At 39.9% G+C, this 20,579-nt stretch overlaps 1 protein-coding gene across 1 annotated transcript in view; it reads right to left on the bottom strand.

Moving 5' to 3' along the window:
- Positions 1–5,726: 5,726 nt before the first annotated feature.
- The window catches only part of sema4f (sema domain, immunoglobulin domain (Ig), transmembrane domain (TM) and short cytoplasmic domain, (semaphorin) 4F), a 57,434-nt gene continuing 42,581 nt past the window's right edge, over positions 5,727–20,579 (bottom strand). The window contains exons 2-15 of the mRNA XM_069672825.1: positions 17,806–17,951; positions 17,074–17,133; positions 12,294–12,392; positions 10,877–10,988; positions 10,593–10,712; positions 10,303–10,457; positions 10,002–10,183; positions 9,575–9,716; positions 9,247–9,460; positions 8,876–8,985; positions 8,616–8,767; positions 8,059–8,114; positions 7,771–7,961; positions 5,727–7,399 (exon numbers count right to left, since the gene is read on the bottom strand). Coding sequence (XP_069528926.1) covers positions 6,671–7,399; positions 7,771–7,961; positions 8,059–8,114; positions 8,616–8,767; positions 8,876–8,985; positions 9,247–9,460; positions 9,575–9,716; positions 10,002–10,183; positions 10,303–10,457; positions 10,593–10,712; positions 10,877–10,988; positions 12,294–12,392; positions 17,074–17,133; positions 17,806–17,951 — 2,468 coding nt within the window. The 3' untranslated portion in view covers positions 5,727–6,670. The remainder of the gene's footprint in view (positions 7,400–7,770; positions 7,962–8,058; positions 8,115–8,615; positions 8,768–8,875; positions 8,986–9,246; positions 9,461–9,574; positions 9,717–10,001; positions 10,184–10,302; positions 10,458–10,592; positions 10,713–10,876; positions 10,989–12,293; positions 12,393–17,073; positions 17,134–17,805; positions 17,952–20,579) is intronic.

The following is a 20,579-nucleotide window of genomic DNA, read 5'->3' as shown; positions in this document are numbered from 1 at the left end:
GGAAGAATTCCATTGCAGTGGCCAGCCCCTGTAAGACCACAAGCGGAGGATGTTGTACAGCTATCAGAAGTCTTTGAATGCTCAGTATTCTTCTGCTCACCATCCTTCTGATCCTTCTGAGTAACCCTTTCCTAACCCTGTGACGGTTTTACCTGTAACTTGCTTGCTCTTATAGGTCCTTTAATAACAGGTGAAGTGTCCTGTATGTCACCAAAGACTGGATCTGAAGTGATTCTGACCTGGCGCTCAATGAACTTCACAATGTCTGAGAATCGTGCTCTTCGACCAGTTTTCTCCAGTAGCTCACATGCCTTTGCTCTCCACTTGTCTCTGAGTTTGTACGGAAGCTTCTGACTCAGAATCTTTATGTTTGCTGACATGTTAAGTTCCTCCAAGTACTGAAGATCATCCATAGCGTTGGAACACTCACGGAGGAAAAGTCCATAAGCTTTGAGCGCTTTGGTGTCTTCAGCTTTGATATTTGGCCATCCTGTGACCTTCTCCATGTAGGCCGCTGTTATCTTGAACTCATTTCCAAAGTGCTCCTTGAGCAACTTTTTGGCAACAGCAAATCCTTTATCTGCAGTCATATGAAGGCAGCTGCATACCATATCTCTTGGCTGCCCCCTAGTGAATTGTTCAAGATAATACAAACAGTCTCCTTTACAGCTGGTCTTTGCTTCCACGCAGTGCTCAAACGCTTTCATAAATGTGTTGAACTGCAGAGGATCTCCATCATAAGTAGGAATTTCTCGGCGCGGCAGCAGTTGTGACGTTTGCATTTGAACAAGGAGTCTTGTTATGTCATTCTGTTGTTGCAGCAGATTGTATAAACCTGCTGTCTGATTTTGGCCTGGCAGGGGTTGAAACACTTGTTGGCTTAGAGTGGGTTGAAAGCTTTGACTGAAGGTTGTCTTTGATTGTAAATGAGGGGGTTGAGAACCTTGACTGACAGTTGGCTTTGGTTGTGATGCAGAATGAGTGGGAAAAGACGTTGAAATGGCAACTTGTTTTTTCACCAAATTTGGCATGCTAGTTGGCGTTACCAATGGTGAAGCATTGCTTTGCAGTGGTAGAGATGTATGCTGCTGTGGATTGAGAGAGGTGAGCGGGAGCTTAGATCTAGCCCCTTTCCTGATGTAGGAAGTCATTCCATCAGACTGCCTTGAATGAACGCTGCTACCTAGCTGTAGCACTGCTAGCTTAGCAGAAGTGGCAGCTATCTCAGTGTCCAGCTCAAGCTGCTCCCTTTTTCTCCTCAAGATGAGCTCCTGCTCCTCCAATACATGCTTATCCTTTAAAGCAGCAGCGCGAGCCAAGAGCGCGGCCTGTTCCGCCTCTGCCTTGCGTCTGGCTGAAGAAGTGGAGGATCTGCTACTTGAAGATCTGCTACTTGAGCCATGGTGCCTTGACGGCACGTTTGAAATGCTGTCTTGAGGTCGAATCTGATCCTCCTCTTTTTCATCCTTTCCAACAGCAGCTCCATTTCCATTGCTGGCATTGACATCAACAGTTCAATCATCCCTTTCATGTTCCTTTAAAGTGTCGTCAACAACCGTGTGTGTTTCTGTTGATCCCATTTCACTTTCACTTTGGACAGTTTGAGTTGGAGATTGCTCAGTTTGAGTTTGAGATTGCTCAGTTTGAGTTCCAGTTTGACCCAGCAAATTATCATCATCGTCATCATCATGATCATCACCCACAGCTGGACAAGTTTTAGTGTCAGACAACCATTGATTTGTACCCACAATAAATTCCTTAACATTCAACATTTTAGCTTGGTACCATATTTCATGTTTGCTTGCTTCATCAGCAGGCAATAAACCCAATAAAGATGTATGCACCTGTATTTTGTCACACAACATATTGAACTTGTTAAATTCATTTTCAACCTCATTTACGTGCTCTTTATCACCCATCAATTTAGCAATAGATTCTTTTACTTTTGACAGTTTACCAAATTCATACTCTTTCTTTTTCTAAAGTGCTTATTTTTTCCAACAAAGCTTTGATTGTTAATTTAACCGGACGTTTTTCAGTTACAGATTTTACCCCTGCACCCACACCAAGTTCAGTCTTATGGCCCTGTAGGCCTTTTTCCTCTTCGGCCATAATGACCACGCAAAGTGAATTAGCTTATCAATCAATAAGCCCGCAAAGTGGGGGCAGCTGTGGCCCAGTGGTAGAGTCGGTCGTTCTTCAATCGGAAGGTCGGAGGTTCGATCCCCAGCTCCGTCAGGCTACATGTCGAAGTGTCCTTGGGCAAGACACTGAACCCCAAATTGCTCCCGGTGGCATAGCCAACGGGTATGAATGTGATATCTGATTGACAGTTGGGCACTTTACATAGCAGCCTCTGCCATCAGTGTGTGAATGGGTGAATGTGATATGTAGTGTAAAAGCAGCTTTGAGTGGTCGCAAAGACTAGAAAAGCGCTATATAAGTACAGTCCATTTACCATTTACCATTACCATTTACCAAAGTAGTTGGTAAATGGTAATACAACAACTCGTCTCGACACGCAAAGTTATTTTTAGACGGTTGCAAGTCTGCTACCAATGCATTGGGTTTACGCACACAAATTACCATGGCCATTCATAATATCAGCGCTGATCGACACATACCCCAATCGAGCGGTGGCCGGCTTTGATGAATGGTGTCCCGATGTGATGATGCTGATATTCAGGTAGCCCCTGTAGCTCGCTCCGGTACAGCTTCAATTTGCAATCGGCAACTCCAAACATTTGCCCACCTCACATCCGTGGTATCCAAACGAACACGTAAATCCACAATGTTCGTGTTCGCGTCCTCTTGATGAACGGTAATCTAAATCGAAGCAGTTTTTCGACCTAAATGTACTGACGAGGTCCTAAACAACGTCTAGTACTGGTTGCTAATACGGAGGATTTAAGTTTAGACGTGCGCCCAGTGCGTTCGAACATATCAAAACGGACAGTTCTGTAAAGTTACAATTATCTCGCAGATTTATTTTCCATACAGCGGCAATAACGTTAACTCATAATACATGTAACAAAACAACAAACCGAATAGTTAACCACATCAAACCTCACAGGCACATAAGCGCAGTCAAAAAACTGTTTGCTTCCTCATTCAGCAACACCTGTGTTTTTGGTTTCCCTAGGTTAAATGGCCTGATTGGGCTGACTCGAGGTCAGCTGAGCCACACAGCAAGTACAGCCCCCCCCGTGGCACGGGGCACAATTACATAAAAATAAAGCAAAATGAATATGGCTCGTACAATCACTTTATTGATCCCCAAAAGGAAATTCACTTTATCTCATCTACCATTTACTGAAGAATTACAAAGTCTGATGGCTGTGGGCACAAAAGATCTTCTATATCTCTCCGTCCTGCAGCGAAGAGAGAGGAGCCATCCACCACTGTTGTTTCTTTTGTCCATCAAGGTGTTATGAAGTGCATGATCCGTGTTGTTTAGAATGGCCTCAACCTTCTTTAGTATGCATCTCTCCACCACAGCCCCCAGTGAGTCCAACCTGGCTCCAATCACAGAGCCATAGTATAGCATGTCATAAAAAAGTCACAGTATAGCTGCTATACTATGACATTTTTTGACATGCTATAGTATAAAAGTGGTTAACTTCAACTCAATTATTAGCAGGCAAACTATAAATAATAAAACTTTTTAACTTACGTTATATAACTACAATTTTATTTAATTATTTCTTAACAAACTTGCAGATGTGAAATGTCTATTGACTAACACTCAGTGTAATGACGATTTCTTGACATTTCTGATTAAAGAGAGAAAAGTTATTGAGGAATGAAAAGGGATGTATTGCACTTTTACAACAATCCCCAACTGTGCGTATGGTCACAGGCACTTTATTGCGCTCTCAATTGCGTTGTCATCTTTGATACTGTAAATCAAAACAGGGAAACATCTTACTAAATATGCTTTCTATGCCCAACAAACCATGCTGACATTTAGCTGCCCAGTCCATCTCTAGCCTCTCCATGCCACACCACCTTGCACAATCTTCAATTTATATTATGAGGCTTGAATAATTACATTAAAAACTGAATCTGAAATAGCATAATTTAAAAAAACTGAATCCCAATGAACTTTGAACTGATTGTAATATTCTTAAATTGAATTCAGTTTTTCTGAAACTGTATGTTTTCCTCAATGAAAATTCAAATTCCACATTCAGTTGTCGCAATTCAAATTCAGTCTTGAAATTAAATTTCAGTTGATGAGGAAGAGCAATCTAGTGCAGTTTCTCAGCACTTCTTTTTGGCCAATCATTAATCCAAGGGCAAGCACAACTGCAGTAGTACTGTGGCTGTGGCTTGCTGCAGAGCTGCCAGAGCTGTCGTAACAGTTCTGGTAGCAATTACTAGTTCTATTATTCTTTCTGGTAGCGAATAATAGAACTAATTGTTCTGGTAGCTACCAAAAGTAATTGACTCGATTGCTATTCCTCGTCAGCCGGTTTGTGTGTCTCAGTAAACTGAAGTTGAATTTCAAGAACTGAATTTGAATTGCGAGAACTGAATGTGGAATTTACATTTTCAGTGAGGATATTAGAATTCAGTTCCCAACTAATAAATTCAACTTTAAATTATGATTACATTTTTCAATTCAAATTCAAGTTATGTTGATTCAAATTCTAATCTAACTAACCCTAAATTGAGCAATTCAAAATGAAATATAACTAATTCAAATTCAGTTTCTACTGACACATATTTCTGCCTGTAGAAAGAAAAACAAAGGAAAGGGCTGAATTAATCATTCTTATTCAATTGGTGATTTAAAACTTAAAGCTCCTGTGAGGGTTTTTTGCTGGTTACGAAAAGGACTGAAATGAATTCTGATTACTCTTTATGACCAACAAAAGCAAACCAGACCATCAGTGACAAGATTGATTATTTCTATACAGTTATTTTTAATGCCTGAAACTGCTGGCGGGGGGTAAGTGTCAGACAAAGTGATGCACGTTGCCTTTGTTTACATTTTCCAGGCCAAACAGTTTAAGTGAGTGATACAAATTACTGTTAAAGAAAGTAGGATGAGATTTTTTGTTAAACACCACCACTTAAAGCATACAGGACAAAAACAGGAAAGAGATTAGAACTTTGGCTTTGTCCACAGGGGTCGTAAAAATCAACACAAACCCAAAGTTCCTCACAGTGGTTTTAAAATAAAAAAAGATTAGTTTAAGGAAGTTCAGAATGATCAACTCTTTTAAATATTAATTGCTCCTTTGCCTTCCCACTAAGTGATTGTAGCAATGGTTGAGGATGCACTTATAAACCATTATATTATTTATAAATATTATTTTTGAAAACAATCCAATTGCATATGGCAGGAGGTGCTCCTGGAACACAGGGCGTAAAAGTAAAAATCAAATAAGAATAAGAATAAACTCACAAGTCGTCAATAAAGAATGAAAATGCAACATGATGAGACTACTGGTATATCCTCCAGTGGTATTCCAAGTGTAATTCCCCAATCAAACTACGCTTAAAGGATATTGGAACTATTCCTATGAAAGCTTTAGGGTAAAATTGATTCTTAAGATATAATGGGTGTATTTATCTTAAACAGTACACACTTTCACTCATAGCCACAGAGAATGTCCCTCACTGCAGAATTTTGTTAATTTATGGTGTAAAAGAAGCACACAACACAGCTTTCAAATACCGCAACTCGAAACCACAGTAAAGGCAAATTTGATACCAGGTTAACAGCAACTTTTTAAGGCTTTATTACAAAACAAGATGACAAAAACAATACATTTTATGTTAAAATCCAGTCACAAAACAAGGTGATGGTGGCTTTGTGTCTGGTTAGGTCCAATCCATGCAGCTCAAATGACTTTCACACCCTTGTGAAAATCATTTGCCTTCTATTTGTCAGTGATAGATATGGGAAGCTGTCATTTAAATACATCTGCTGTGCATTTTCAGCTTTCCACACCAACACAAACTGACCTATGCAGCAGTGTGGGCAGGGAGAGCCCCGTGCAGTCACAGTAGCCCATATGAGGGCTCTGAAGTTTATTCTTGGTTCATTAGTCCCTGACTGCATTATCCCCTTAGTTTTAGTTTGAAGCCCATGCCCGGTGCAGTCTCACTGGACAGTCTATACTGCAGCAGTCCTTTGGTGCCTTTGAACTCATCAATGTCTGGGAGTTGAGTGGTGTGTCAGAGAGACGAATACAAATACAGACAGAGATCTCCATCAAGAGAAGAGAATAAGAGAGCAAACAACAACTTAAGTTAAGGAGAAAGACAATATGGCTTTTCCATGTCTATACATGAAGACATTTCATCTTTGATTCTTTGCACAATTCAATTGTGCAATATCATACTCTGCTCCATGTCCACAGTTAAGTTCGGACTGCTCATATTTACATTTTATAGTTACATATTTATTTAGCTGTGGCTCATCCTGAGTGACTCACTACACTGGAATATGCTTTCCATCTGGCATTTCTTTCAACACATCTCTTTCACATGCTTAAACATAAACATATATGTCTCATACATATCTGTAGTCTCTCTTCATGCCACAACTCCAATTCAAAGGCTTTTGGCAGTAGCCATTTTGCATTTCTCCCAGCAGTGTTTAGTTTATTTGGAGGATGCAAAATGGTGCAATCAGTAGTAAATTTATATCACCTTTTCATATTGAACTTTCTTCACAGAGAGCCAGAGGTGCTGGTGATTTAAACATGGGAAAGCTCGCCAACTCCTCTTCTAGTCCTTTTATCCCTTCCCCAACCCCGTCCCCAAGCCCCTCATCAACTTCATCCCCCTCTCCGGACTCCCTCTCAACCCTGTCAGGCCTGCCCCTCTCCCTCTCCCCCGTCCTTCCATCCAGCATGTCTGCAGTTAAAATTTCGGAGGTGAACTTTAGCCCGCTGCTACTTGTGTTGCAGTTGGCATGCAGGGAATTTCCATGGCCATTGCTGGGGTTGCTGTGGATCAGAGTGCCGCTATAGCTGTTGCACTGGTGAGCACCATTACCATGATTGCTGAGGAGCGTTGTAGTAGTGTTTGTGGTTGCTGTTCCGTTGCGTTTTTCTGTCAATCTGAATCCCTCGGACAGCAGGCTGGCACTGCTAGGGGACTGCGGCGTGGCTGAGGAACCTAGCAAGTCCCGCCCCTTCTCTGACGAAAGCGAATTATCTGGCAGGTGGTGGCCCTGGCGACCAATGCTGCGCCGACGGGTCACAAAGTAGAGGAGAAATACACCAAACACTAAACCCCCACAGAAGAAAAGTATGTAGACGGCTAGGACATGACGGCCTCCTGCTGTTGCCACGGTTCCACCAGCACTGGGACCTTCTAGTGTCAGCTGATAGGCTGCTCTGCGGCAGGGGGTGGGATCTCTGATGCCTGGTCCGGCCTCCTGGAGTAGAGTGACATAAGAGAGGAGAAGAGAGTTTTTTGTTGTTAGATAAGTATAAGTTTTACTTTGTTGTACTGTTGGTTGTACTGTTAGGTAGCCTGTCTGTTCCGTGGAAATTGAGAGATACTGAGACTAAGACAACATGCTTTTTCTTAATGACAAATTAATTTGGCAGTTAACAATAATAAAATCTATTTTCTATAAATGAAAAAAGAATAAAATGGAAAAAAAGGCAGTTGGTAGTAGTCTAAGTGTCTAACATTTGTATATCAGCTGTGTCATTTATTATTACTCTATGAGTAGGAAAACATTGAACAGGGCAAATTTGCTTCTGTGAGATCCTATGAGTTATTGATATTGTTCTTTTTTACCTGGCAGGTGCAAATGTATCTTCCCAGGCTGTCGTCTGTCACTGTCACCTCCAGGTCAGAGTTGTGCTGTCTGGTATGTCTGTGGGGAGGATGCTCCCAGCTACAGGGCCTGGGAGACAGCTGGACGCATGGCAACAGTAAGCGCAGACCCACAGACACTCGTAGCTCTCTGATGGATGGGGTGCAACGCCCTGGAGTAGACAAAAAGCAGAGAGATAAAAGAGCTGAATAACATGAAACAGAGATTAAGAGAATGCAGAGATATAGAGACAGAAAATGAACACCTACCCTCTTCTTTATCACACTTTCTTAAGGCATCATCCACTATATCACCAGGACCAGGGCTGGATACACACACAAAATGGAGTCAAACATTTGCATCAAAGTTTTTGAAGGAACCAAGAACTTCCCTTGGTGCCTGCTTTTCTAACGTCTCCTCTTCTTCTTATAAGTCTTTTGACTTTTGTCACTTTTGTCCTTTTGTCTTAATGTTTGCCATTTGATGATTTGATTTGATTTTTTATGAAATGTTGGTTTATATGTTTTACTTCTTGTTAGCATTGGTAAAAATCTTGAATGGATACAACTTGTTCAATGTAAAGGCAACTTAAGTAATGTAGTATGAAAGCATTTAGACTTGTAGAAAATACTCTTAAGTTTTTTACTAAAAAAATGTTTAGATGTAAGATCTCCAATTGATTAATTAACAAATTATAAAGATAAATGGTTCAGTTTAACACATAATTTAACCATGACTGAACTTCTAATCCAATACTGCCAATGTTTGCGTTGCTTTTCTTTTTTGAAAGACATTAAGTTAATTGTAATATTCCTGTACTACTGACTTTGCTGTAGTTGGTCTGCAGGCTTCTTCCACTGTGCTCCACATGCAGCCCAGTCCTCTTGCTCTGGCACACACCTGACAGCTGGGATAAAGTGCACAGCCTTCAGCCTGGACACGAGCCAGTGACAGAGGGCTGCCCACCAGAGCCCGTCCCTGGAAACACAGGGAACCAGTACAGAATTAGGGAGCAATATAACATATATTTTGGGTTCTGTACATTAATATACATACGTGATGTGAATAAATGTGCGAACAGTCTACCTGGTGCAGTAATATATTATTAACAGGCTCCTGTGAGGTGAACAAAGCAATCTCCTCCAGCAGTGTGGTGTTCTGGCCAACTACTGCCACCCGATGGAGCTCCCCACGGTCTGCAACATACACACACACGTGACCAAAAGATCTTCTATTAAAAAAGTTAAATAATTTTTGTTTGATTTACAATATTTAATTTACATTTTTGTTATCAAAGACAAAGTGTAGGTACTTAATTTGAAAAAGGGTATACCAGTTTAACTGATTTCCAACTGATAAAATATGCATGATCTATAAATAAATCAGCAAAGCACTTCAAAATAAGAAGAGGTGTGTTTTGTCATTTTTATGTTATCCTAGCCCTCTTCTGTCCTCACCTGTTCCAAGGTGCAGCACTGCTCCTCTCTTCTCCTCTCCATTGCCCGTCTGTGTCACAGCTAGTTTGGTGTATGTAATTCCCTTCCTGACCAACAGGGGCGCTGCAGTAACACTGTTCTCCATCAATGGGTGGTCTCTCACAAACGTCAACACCTTGTCAGGAAGTTTCAGGGATGACTCATACCCCTCAGCCTTCAAAGCATTGTTCAAACACTAAAAATGTTAAGGGAAGGAGGAAAAAATGAATGCCAGAGTCATTTAAAAATATATATTAGAATGCTATGTAAGTCATTATACATGCAGCAGTTATGTGGTAATGTTAGGTACCTGGCCAGGCCTTGGTGTGGGGACAGGTTCAGGGTTGATCCAGTTCTCGCATGTTTTCTTCAGCTCCTTAAAGGGACCATCCATCACTTTACTGATGTCAGACAGACTGAAAACACATACTGCGGATAACTCTTCACGCTCCCTATGAAAAACAAAAAGAATGGTTAACATTTAGCCACAATACAGTTGCCATGTTACTTTTATAGAGATGTACTTAACAAACCACCTAAGAAAAGGGTTAATATCGGAAGCTTCAAAAGGGGCTGGTATATTTCGGCAGGGCCAGGCTAGCTGTTTTCCCAATGCATCCAGTGTTATGCTTTCAGACTTTACAGACAGACATTAGAGTTTTTATTTTCTCTTCTCAAACAAAAAGCAAATGGGGATTGGGTTGGGGACTTCCATTATTATTATTTCCACAACCTACCACTGGGAGGTGAACAGTCCGTAGAAGTGTGTGCTGCTGGCGTCGCCTGGTGTGTGCTGTGTGGTGAAAACATCAGTTAAGATGTTGTAGCGCTGACCGCTGGGTTTGTCCTCGCACACAAGCTCAGCCTTAAGGAAGGTGGTCCAACGTCGCTGCAGAGTCTTCATCCCTCCTACATCAGACTTAAAGGACAGAGGGAAAAGATAGGCTGGTAAGTGAATTACAATGAGGCGCTTAATCAGTCAATCAACTAATCATTAAGTTATTAATAATCAATCTTTCAGTCAAGACGTTGGGTTACCTTGCAGACTCGTGCCACTCTGGGCACTTTGACTTTGGTGTAGAGGTCATACTCTTTGGCCACTTCAGTGAAGAAGAAGTAGATTTTGTCATCGTCTCCTGTGGGGTTGTTGTCGCCAGACTGCTCTATGAAGGCCGAGCTCACAAACTCTGGGTCTGGAAAAAATCCCACAAACACACTTTCATATTTTGACTTTTTCAAAGTAAATTCATGTTAAGTAATTTTTTTGTCTGAGTGCCTGTCTATGTTACAAGTGTGTGACTAGGTGCCAGAGAGTACGTGTGTCTTACCGCTCAGCCAGTTAATGGATCGTTCAGTTCGGATGCGCTCCTGCTCAGGGCCTGTTGCCCGAGAGATGTCAAACAGTGTTCCAAGGAAGTTACTGGTGGCTGCTGTATATAGGGTACCGCCTACGCAAGAGAGCGAGAATTCCTTGAGTCATATTTAACAAGATACATTGGAACACTAAATATGAAATAACAAATAATACAAATTAAAAAATAATAATTCCTGATACAGATAACAGATATTTATCGTTCAATTAATCAAACACCAATCAGTGGTACTGTCTGACCTGCCATAACAGCCGTGTAGTGCTGACTGGGCTCAAAGGGACACTTTCCCTTCCCAGTCTCCATCTTCACGCCTCCATCCTCAGCTTTCTCCAGTGTGAACGTGGAGATCTCCTTGAGGATGCCAGGAAAAGAGAAAGAGAAGTTCGAACATTGGACTGGCAAATTAATAACTGTAATTATGTAGATTAGATTCTTCTTTCTGTCTCTCCTCTGTCTTGTTTTTTTATTCATCCAAATAGAATACAGTTGGTTTCACTTTGATCTCTCCAGGTTGTCTGGTTCAAATGTCTATACTTCACTGTAATTATGATTTTTATGTTTTTTATGCTTCAGTAAAATTTTGTGTTCAAAGTACCTTCAAGAAAATTCACTGCAGTGGAGGATTACGTGTGTGTGTGTGTGTGTGTGTGTGTGTGTGTTTGCTCTTTGAGGATGTAGGTCTGAATGAGTCTTGGAGCTTGTCACATAGATTCATTTGCAGATCTTAAAGCACATCCTGTAAATCATAAGCTCCTCAAGCAAAGATCTGCCCTATAATGTCTTTGTTGGAAAGGCTGTTGACTGAGGTCTGGGCGCCCCCTTGTGGCGCTATTGCGCAACTACACTGGAGAGCACATGGTGCCGTATCGTGCCGTTCAGTCAGTGAGAGAGCGGGTGTGGAGAGCGAGCTCAGCGGGAGGCGTGTCTGCAGAGCCCAGTACCGCAGACTATGCTGTAGCAAAGCAGTACGAGTTGTGTTCGTCACTGACAAACTGTGAGTGGAGTTTGGACATTGTTGTGTGCATTGAACCTAATCCGTGTTGTGGTTATTGCAGTGTGTACCTTATGATGGGCTGGTTAACTGAGCACATGGCTGCTAGTGCTGAAGTTGGTTAAGCCACTATATTTTGCTATTATCTTTTGAGTTTGTTATATTTTCGCATGTTTAGAGTCTGTGTGTATCACAACCAAAGTGGACAATGTTTTGTTCCTTTCTGGTGGATGTGTAACTAGTTATTATTTACTGTGTATGTAGTAACAGCTATATTGAATGCATCTGCTATTGTTAGGTATTGCTTATTGCTAGAGTTATTATTGTTTATTGAGCGCAAGTTAAGTATACCTGGCTACTTTGTTGTTCTGATATTGTATTATTGTTTCTGCTCATTATAGACCACACACCTACAAAGACTCTTCACTGTGAGCTGCATTGGTTGCAATACTGTACTGCTGTGTTTCAAATAAGACAGTTAAGACTTATTAAACATAGCAGAGCATCCTGTGTGTTCCTACCAATACCCAAGGCAAACATCACAACTAGGAAACCATCACCTATACAGTCAGAAGTGAATGCCTATTCAATAGTCTTACTCAAATATAAATGTACTCATTAAAACATGGATCAACAGGACAGAGGCATGAAACACAGACACTAACCAGGAAGGCACACTGAGGGTCAAAGGCATAGGTGCCACACACGTAGATGCGTCCATCCACCAGAAACTCCAGCAGACGGATGTAATTGTTGCAGTCAACCTGCAGAGGGAGACAATCACTCAAAAATAAATACCAGCCAAAACGGTTGTACATGCAGGTTTACGGTATATGTATGCATTTTTCATATTTTGCATAAAATTATCAACACTCTTGGTCAGTTTCAGGATCATGTCACATTTTACATAAAGAGTGAGTTCATTGTTTGTTAGCATGAAAAACGATTTACTTAAAGGGATAGTTCGGTTTGTTTGAATCGGGGTTGTATGAGGTCCTTGTCAATAGTAAGTGTACTACGTACAGTAGATAACAGTCAGCACAGCCTGTGTTAGGAGAAGCCGGCCAGAGTTCCTACACAGAAGCTAAGCAAAGCACTGCTGCAGACAGGGTCAGGAGTACCACGTACTTTAGCCACTTAAAAGAGTTCTACATATAAACAAACATTTCAGTTTAAGTGTATTATATTTTTTTGTCACCACTTCACATGGACATCAGACAACCCTTTCCCTCGGCACTATGTCTTATTCTGCACAGCTACGCATGCAGCACACAGTATCGGATCACCTGTTTGGGTCAGCGGTTTGTAGAAGAGACAACAAATAAAAGAAAATACAATACTATGGAAACGACGGAGTGCCGTTCACGTAGGGGACTAGAAGACATTGTTTTCCTACCCATGCTGTGAAGTGTAGTATGCTATTGTCAGCACTTTGTTTCTCTTTGTGCAGCGGCTAGCACAGACTGAAATCAAACTTCACTTTTCTGAAGATATCACCGTTGGTGCTTGCTTGTGTTTTTTTCCGGACTGTATAATAATGAATAGTGTTCTGATTACCTGAGTTCTGTTGAGTGATAATGGTGTAAGATAGCGGTGGCTAGCTCACGAGCAACACTGAGACAACTGCATGCCGGCACCGATCATTTTTCTTAAGAGGATCATACAAAACCAACACCAAATCATCCATCTAGACTCTTGCCTGCTCTTCACGATGAGGATACTTTTCTGAACCAGAGAACACACAGGGCATACTTTTACAGATGAGACTGGCTGAGAGACAGGGGAAAACTTCTGTGTTTGTTTGGTGAGTTGTTTCATTCATTTATTTGTTTAGCGCTAACTTTCCTGATGGTTAGGTACAGTATTGCTCTCTAGCGATAGTCCAGCTGGAGCAGGCGTGCAGCTGTCTCAGTGGTGCGCGAGTGTTGGTGTTGACATTTTGTGACATTTTTTTGACAGGTCTGTTCGCAACAGGACTCGGCTTAAAGCCAATTTGTCGCTCAAAATCTTTACGGCCGCTGGATTGACCACGGTTAACCTCTGAAATGGCTGCATCTATAGTGATAGCTTTCACAAGTTTACCTGGACCTCAAAAAGTTTTTAGCTATAAGATTAGCACTTTATTAGTTTATTAGAATGAGCTAAATTAAATAAGAAATATAATAAATATTTTTTTTCCAGCAGAACTTTTTACATGCAAGGTTAAATATGTACCCTTAGAAACCACGACTGAATATAGACAACAATGTTTTAATGCATTTATACTGTATTTTGCGAGGGTAGAGTCATCATAATGGTTTGATTGAGTCATGAGTTTCTAGTTTAGTTCTGTTTTTTTCGGTGTTCAGTTATTATTTCTTGTTTTACCTTGTCACTTTGTCCCTTGTCATGAGTTTCCATCGTTTAGTTTTGTATTTAGTTTATTCTGTGTTCTTGTCAGTATTTAGTCTTGTTTAGTTAAGTATTTCACTTGTGTCTTTTTGATTAGATAATTTCCTTTGTCACCTTGTCTCTCTTGTTGGTCCACTTCCTGCTTTTGTGTTTCCTGCTTGTTTGATTGTGTGCCTTGCACTGATTGTTTTCACCTGCCCCTTGATTGTCTCATCTGTGTCTGATTAGCCTCACCTCCTAAGTTTATTTAGTCTTTGTGCTCCCCTGTCTCGTTGCCAGTTCATTGTCGTCCTTGTTGTGGAGTTGAGTCTATGTCTGTGATTTTGTTTCTCGTAATACTTTGGTTTATCTTCGTGCCTCCCCTGATTTCCTCGTGGCTCCTTGTGATCCCTTGGACTACCTGTTTCCTGGTTTTGTTTGTAATTTTTTTGCTGTGTCTTTTGATTTTCCTTTTTTGTCTTTTGTTGGAGTTTAGATTTTGTCTGTGCATTTTTGCCTTTTATGTAATTAAACCGTATACCTAAGTCTGCTTCTGGGTCCTCACCTTTGTGGTTTAACCGCAAACCCTGACAGATTGTTTAAATTGTAGGGTTTAATCATTCATCTATATATACGACAACTTATATATACGTTTAAGTTATATGAAGTTCTCTACACGAGATTTCAAAATATAGAGATGCATGTGTATTGTGATATAATCTAAAAAATATTGCAATATTAATTATATTGCTCAGTAGTACCTAAGATAACTCTCACTAACTAACATTTGTGTGCTAATAGATTATGTATTTTTGAACCTCTGTCGCTTTAAAAAAAAAAAAATCTCTTGTCTATTTACACACCAGCTGTTAAGGAAAAATACTCCCATTGTCCCTCCCCAGTTACCATGAAGCGATGACAGACAGACAATTTTCATTAAGTGTCTGTGTGTATGTATGTGTGTGTGCGTGTGTTTGTCTTTGCACAACATCCTGAATAAGCTTCAGGCCTGAGTCACCATCTCCCAGGGGACCTGTTCCTATCTGATGCCCTAATCATATCACCCAAATCTACCCACATCACTGCACCATTAGCCCTCACACAGTTACAGTTCCACGTGAGGAAATCCAGGAGAAAGTGAGATCCGAATGGGAACAATGGTGTAAGCATGGGATTAGTTATTTCATTGGTGCATATGAACCTTATTCATACTTACAAGCTTGATTCACAAGAGCAAAAAGTTGTGACTTATGACTATGTGACTTAACATAAGGTAATTTATAATAAATGTATTAATTTCGTAGATAGTTAACTGCTAAAGTACCTTCTCAGGCTAAAAAAAGATTTTATCATGTTTTGTTCTGCCTTATGATCAATGCAGTGTTGAAATCTTACTTTATCTATTACAAAAACCTTGATTTCCCTTATTTAGTAATATCCTGCTGATAGCACCCGAGCATTGTGTAACCCTGCTAACTTGCCCTGATTTGTTCCTTTGAACTTGTACTATTTGCATCATTAATAGACACACAGCTAGACGCCCTATTTCCATCTGAGTCACAATTAAGGTACTTTCTCATTGTGTCTATTGCCTTGTGTCTGTAATATTCATCCATTTCTCTCTTTCTCTCTTAGTCTTGTAACGATATTCCTCATCCTTCCTTTTCACCTAGCTATCTATCATTACTTCCCTTGTTGTTTCATTCACTCACTCTGCCTGATTCATGTTATCTTGTAATCATTTACTTCTCAGAACAAACAACCTCCTTCTCTTTCCTTCCCTTATCAGTCTTTTACCTCTCTGTCCCCCTAAATGGGACAGCAGAAAACTGTGCTGATGATTGTATAAAATGAGTCAAAATAAAATGCATGTCTCTTCTGTTACTGACCTATCTTTACCTCTGTTTTTACCTCTTTTGAGTTGACCCAATTTGCTAGACTAAGTGCATTTTTTAAGCATTTGAGCATTAATAAGTCCATTTCATGAATCAGTCCCTTCATTAAGATATTACTCAACAAATATAGCTCTAGTGGGCAGTTTATTTACTGCAAGCAGTTTGCTTGATGTCCCATTGTAGTCAAAGCATAATGAGATGTACAGCTTGAGTGTACAGTATGCTCTATTTATCAGCTTCTAGACTAGACAGTTATTAGACATCTGTGACTTCACATACTGCCTCTTTTACTCTTACTCTCTTTCTGTCTCTCTCCACACACACACAAATAGAAACACACCCACACATAGCCTGATGAAGCCTTGGCTTTAATCCCAGATCTTCCAATCTGATGCTTTACAGCACCTGGTTTTGGCACAGTCACACACACTTGCACACACAAGCATACAAATACAGTTTGATGCTGAAGCATAAAATAATATAAAGGTCCATGAAATCACACATTTCAAATTTCTTAAATCCAATAAATTATACTTAAATAAACATGACAATATTATCAATTTGCTTAGCTTTTTATCATATCAGAATTCATCTGTCCTCTATCAAATTTTTATAAGGTTTAGCTGTCAGCTATTTTAGCAATGTAGAGTAGGAAAAAATAATCAATAGAGTAGGAATAATCAGTTGGATTCAATAAGTTATTTTTGAGACCAGTACATGGTAAATGGACTGTACTTACATAGCGCTTTTCTAGTCTTCCGACTACTCAAAGCTGCTTTTACACTACATGTCACATTCACCCATTCATTCACACAGTGAGGCAAAGGCCTAAGTGCCAATCTCCAATCAGATCTATGCCCATTGACATCCGATGGCTATGCCACCAGGAGCAATTTGGAGTTCAGTGTCAGTATTGAGAGATCACTGACTCTACCACTGAGCCACAGCCGCATTACAATGCAACATAACAAAGTCTCAATGAAGTTTAAGGGCATATACATTTTACAAAATATATAATCTAGGCATTATTGAGCCAAACAACCTGTTCCTGTAGGAATTGATCATAATTTAATTGTGTTTTCCAGGTAATTCCTAGATACTTCTGCAGAACATAATCAAAACATAGCTAAAACATGACTAATGGAGGACACAACTACTGTAATTTTGTCACAACTCTCACCTCAGTCTTTCCCTTTGCCACACAAGACCTCTGCTTTTCCTCCGGTACATCCCAAATAATCTGGAACAAGAGAATAGATTCAAATCCAAATGTATTTGTGATTCAGTGGAACAGTTAGATGCAATTAGTAATCACCCAGAAAATCCAACCATCTCTATAGTCAGAAAAGGCACAAACAGCACAGCACAAACATCACGTAACATTTTAAATCCAATTCCAAATCTGGTGAGTGCATATTTTAGGATCAGAAATAGAAATCCAGATCATCAGAGACTGATCAATTGCTCTTTAGGGCTGGACCATTTTTTAAATGTTCATAAATGTTTTTTTGTTATTGTAAGAAGAAATGAGGTAGATATCTGGTGAGTGGAGGATGATAGGGAACAGATAGAAACAACCACTGATTTTATCCTTTTCTTTTAAATTGCCAACTTGCAACTCTAAATCTCATTATTTAGTTTGATTGCCTGCAGGCTCTAGGTTAATATTTTAATATTCAGCATACGGCTAAGAGTGGTATCAATTTTCTCATCCATCTCTTGACAAGAAGAAGACAGAAAGTGTATTTCCTTGAAATGTTTAAATATTCCTTTAACTTACTCTTCCTGGTTGGTTCAATTTGTTGATGACAAGTTTACAAGACATGATGCTCCTACTCAGTTTATTAGAAAATTAACAAATATAAAATAATAATGATCATTCCCTAAAAACACACGCACACACCCGTTCTACCTTTCGAGGTTGTTGGTTCAGTTTGTATGTGTCCACAGCCAGTATGGCATCTCTGGCGCCCAGGAAAAGCATGCCTGATGATTGGTCCAGTAGGAAGGTGCTGAAGTTGGCCACGCCCTCAAACCTCTCTGGACCAAGAATGGTGTCTGTGGACCAACAGGGACAGAGAGGGTGAGATATACAAGAAAAGGTTGTAGTCTTGTCAAGCATCCAACAATTGAACGAAATATAAAAACTAAAATTTGTTCTTTAGAAAAGTCCTTATTCAAGTATACGACAGTGTGATGTGTTCTCAATGCTGGAACCAGTCATAAATAAAGAGACCACAGGTGTGTACACATTAAAAAAAAACAGGAATTGGGAAGAGGAACAGAGAGACGTCAAGAAAGATGGGGCAGGACTCCAAATGTAATAGAGGAACTGCTCCATGAACAGAAAACAAAGTGTCAATAGTTGATATAAAAATGAAACACAAATCAGATGCACTGCATGCAATTTCTCTTTTAGAGAATGCTGTATCTGTGAAAGTGTGAGCACCTGATGAAGTGAAAAAATGTTTTATCTAAAATCTGAGGCTAAGATCATATTGCCAAATACAAAAAGAAAGCCGTTATCACTGACAGAACAGGCTTTTACAAAGTTTTCTGAGCTGGACTAGTGCTCGTTTTAGATAGCTAATAGCTAGATAGCTCGCTTTAGTTTTATCTCTGAAGCCCTCATCCCTCATGTCTCTCTCTCCGAAGTCTGAAAGCTGTGGCGGTAAAACCATGAAACATGTTTCTCATTTAACATGGAAACACAATTTTGTAAAACCTTGAAACTGTTGATTATTTTCTTAAATAAGGGCTCTCTTCAAAATATGTATGCATTTAAAAAGTGTTAACCCTTCTGTCGTGTTCCGGTCAAATCTGGCCGATTTACAACTCTCATCAATCATAAATATTGTGTTTTACATTTGATTGCCTCAAGGCCATATGATATCCTCCACACTAGGCATTTGAACATATACAATTGCTGATCATCATATTGGATTTTGAGTAGTTTAGTCAACACCTGTGGTGTTCCCTGTCAAAAATGACCACCAAAGGAAATGAATGGATAACAATAGATTATATTCATCCATCAGATGGAAAACATCCCCATACACACCCTCACATCCACACATTCCCCCACGAGGGGAACACATTTCAGACTGAACCATTTTTGAACCAGATGAAGAGGAGATTGAAGTTGAACCTGATATAGAGGAGGATGTTTCAGAAATGGAAGACAACATTTATGGATTTTGGAATGTTTTCAGTGTCTATTCTTTGTACATTCACAGATGCAGTTATTCATGTTAACCACTAGTCCAAGACATTGTTTACAGCAGGGGTCTCCAACCTTTTTCATCTGAGAGCTACTTAAAAAATTAAGGTGGCCAAGAGCCACTTGCATTACATTGGGTTCATAGTCATTAATAAAAACTTGCTTATATAAATAGCATAGTATACAGAAATAGTATGTTTTCTGCTTTTTCTTGGCGTGGCCACCTTGATTGTTCATCATGAATCTGGCGAACCGACGTGCTAACAGCACAGAACTCCTCACTTTAGCTCAACTATCGTACAGCATAACTGACCCGACCTGTCGATGGAGGTTGCTGCAACATTGCTGTGATTGGTTAGTTTCAGACGTTGACAAACTTGCCAGGAGCATCACAGTTTTTTGTTGACAGCTGATAGGCCTGTCCTATTATTTTGTATTGGAGGGGGTGAGACATCTGTGTATTTGATTGAACTGAAGTGGGAAGAGGCTTTCAAGGTGCATTTATTGTCGTCAGATTTTTTGTACAGAGTCTGTGAACCTCTTGGCGAGCTACTAAAATCCAGGCCGCGGGCTACCAGTAGCTCCCGAGCTACCTGTTGGAGACCCATGGTTTACAGCTTAAAAAGGTATTAAATAAAATTTGGTGATGATTAAGGGTTTTTGTGTTAATGTAAGAGCAGTTAAAACAGACCGGTCATATTGGACCAGGAAAACCAAAGTAAGGGGGGAATAACGAACAGGACAGGAGGGTTAACTAAGTGCTTACTTTGTATTAAGAATTTAAAATGTAGCTTTTTCACTGTGCACAGAGCACTGCATTATAGAAATCCCCCAATATGAAACTGACAAAATGTTTATTATTTTTGCACAAGTCCACTGAGGCAGAACCTTTTACCTCCCAGACTGCACCTCTCTGAAGCTAATAACTCTCATGGATGCACTCAGAGATCTGGAAGCAAGCAAGGTTTGTATCAGAAACTGAGCTGTTACATCTAAAACTAATATATGCATAAAGTGCCACCTTTACTAATGTGAATAAAGTAGTTGACAAGATGAGATCTATCAGGCACGATATTCCCAGCAGGAGATAAAGAGATGAGGAATGGAGGGATGAGAATAGGCAAGAGAGAGAGATGAGAGTAACCCTTGTTTCACCCTGCCCTATCACACTATCAGCTCTAGATCAAGTGCTTTAATCCCCCTCAGTCTTAGTCTTTATCACTCTTTTTCAATCCCATTTTGTGATTTATTTTTCTATTTTACTCACAAAAAACCTTACAAAAACCGTTTGCACAAGTGCATACATATTTTACAAGTATTTTATCTTAGCTTTATTTATTTTATATTATTAGTATATATAATGTGTATTATATTAATCTTAAAACTATCATATGAATCAAATCCCAAAAGCTTTTGAATTGTGCCAGCTCTTTGAGTCACTCTCCCTCCTACTTTATCATCCAATA

The sequence above is a fragment of the Semicossyphus pulcher genome, unplaced genomic scaffold (assembly GCF_022749685.1).
Source record: "Semicossyphus pulcher isolate SPU_LCO1_2020_fin unplaced genomic scaffold, fSemPul1.0.p SCAF_21, whole genome shotgun sequence".
Lineage (NCBI taxonomy): Eukaryota > Metazoa > Chordata > Actinopteri > Labriformes > Labridae > Semicossyphus > Semicossyphus pulcher.
Note: the sequence above shows the minus strand (reverse complement) of the source record. Positions and strands in the feature narration are given on the sequence as shown.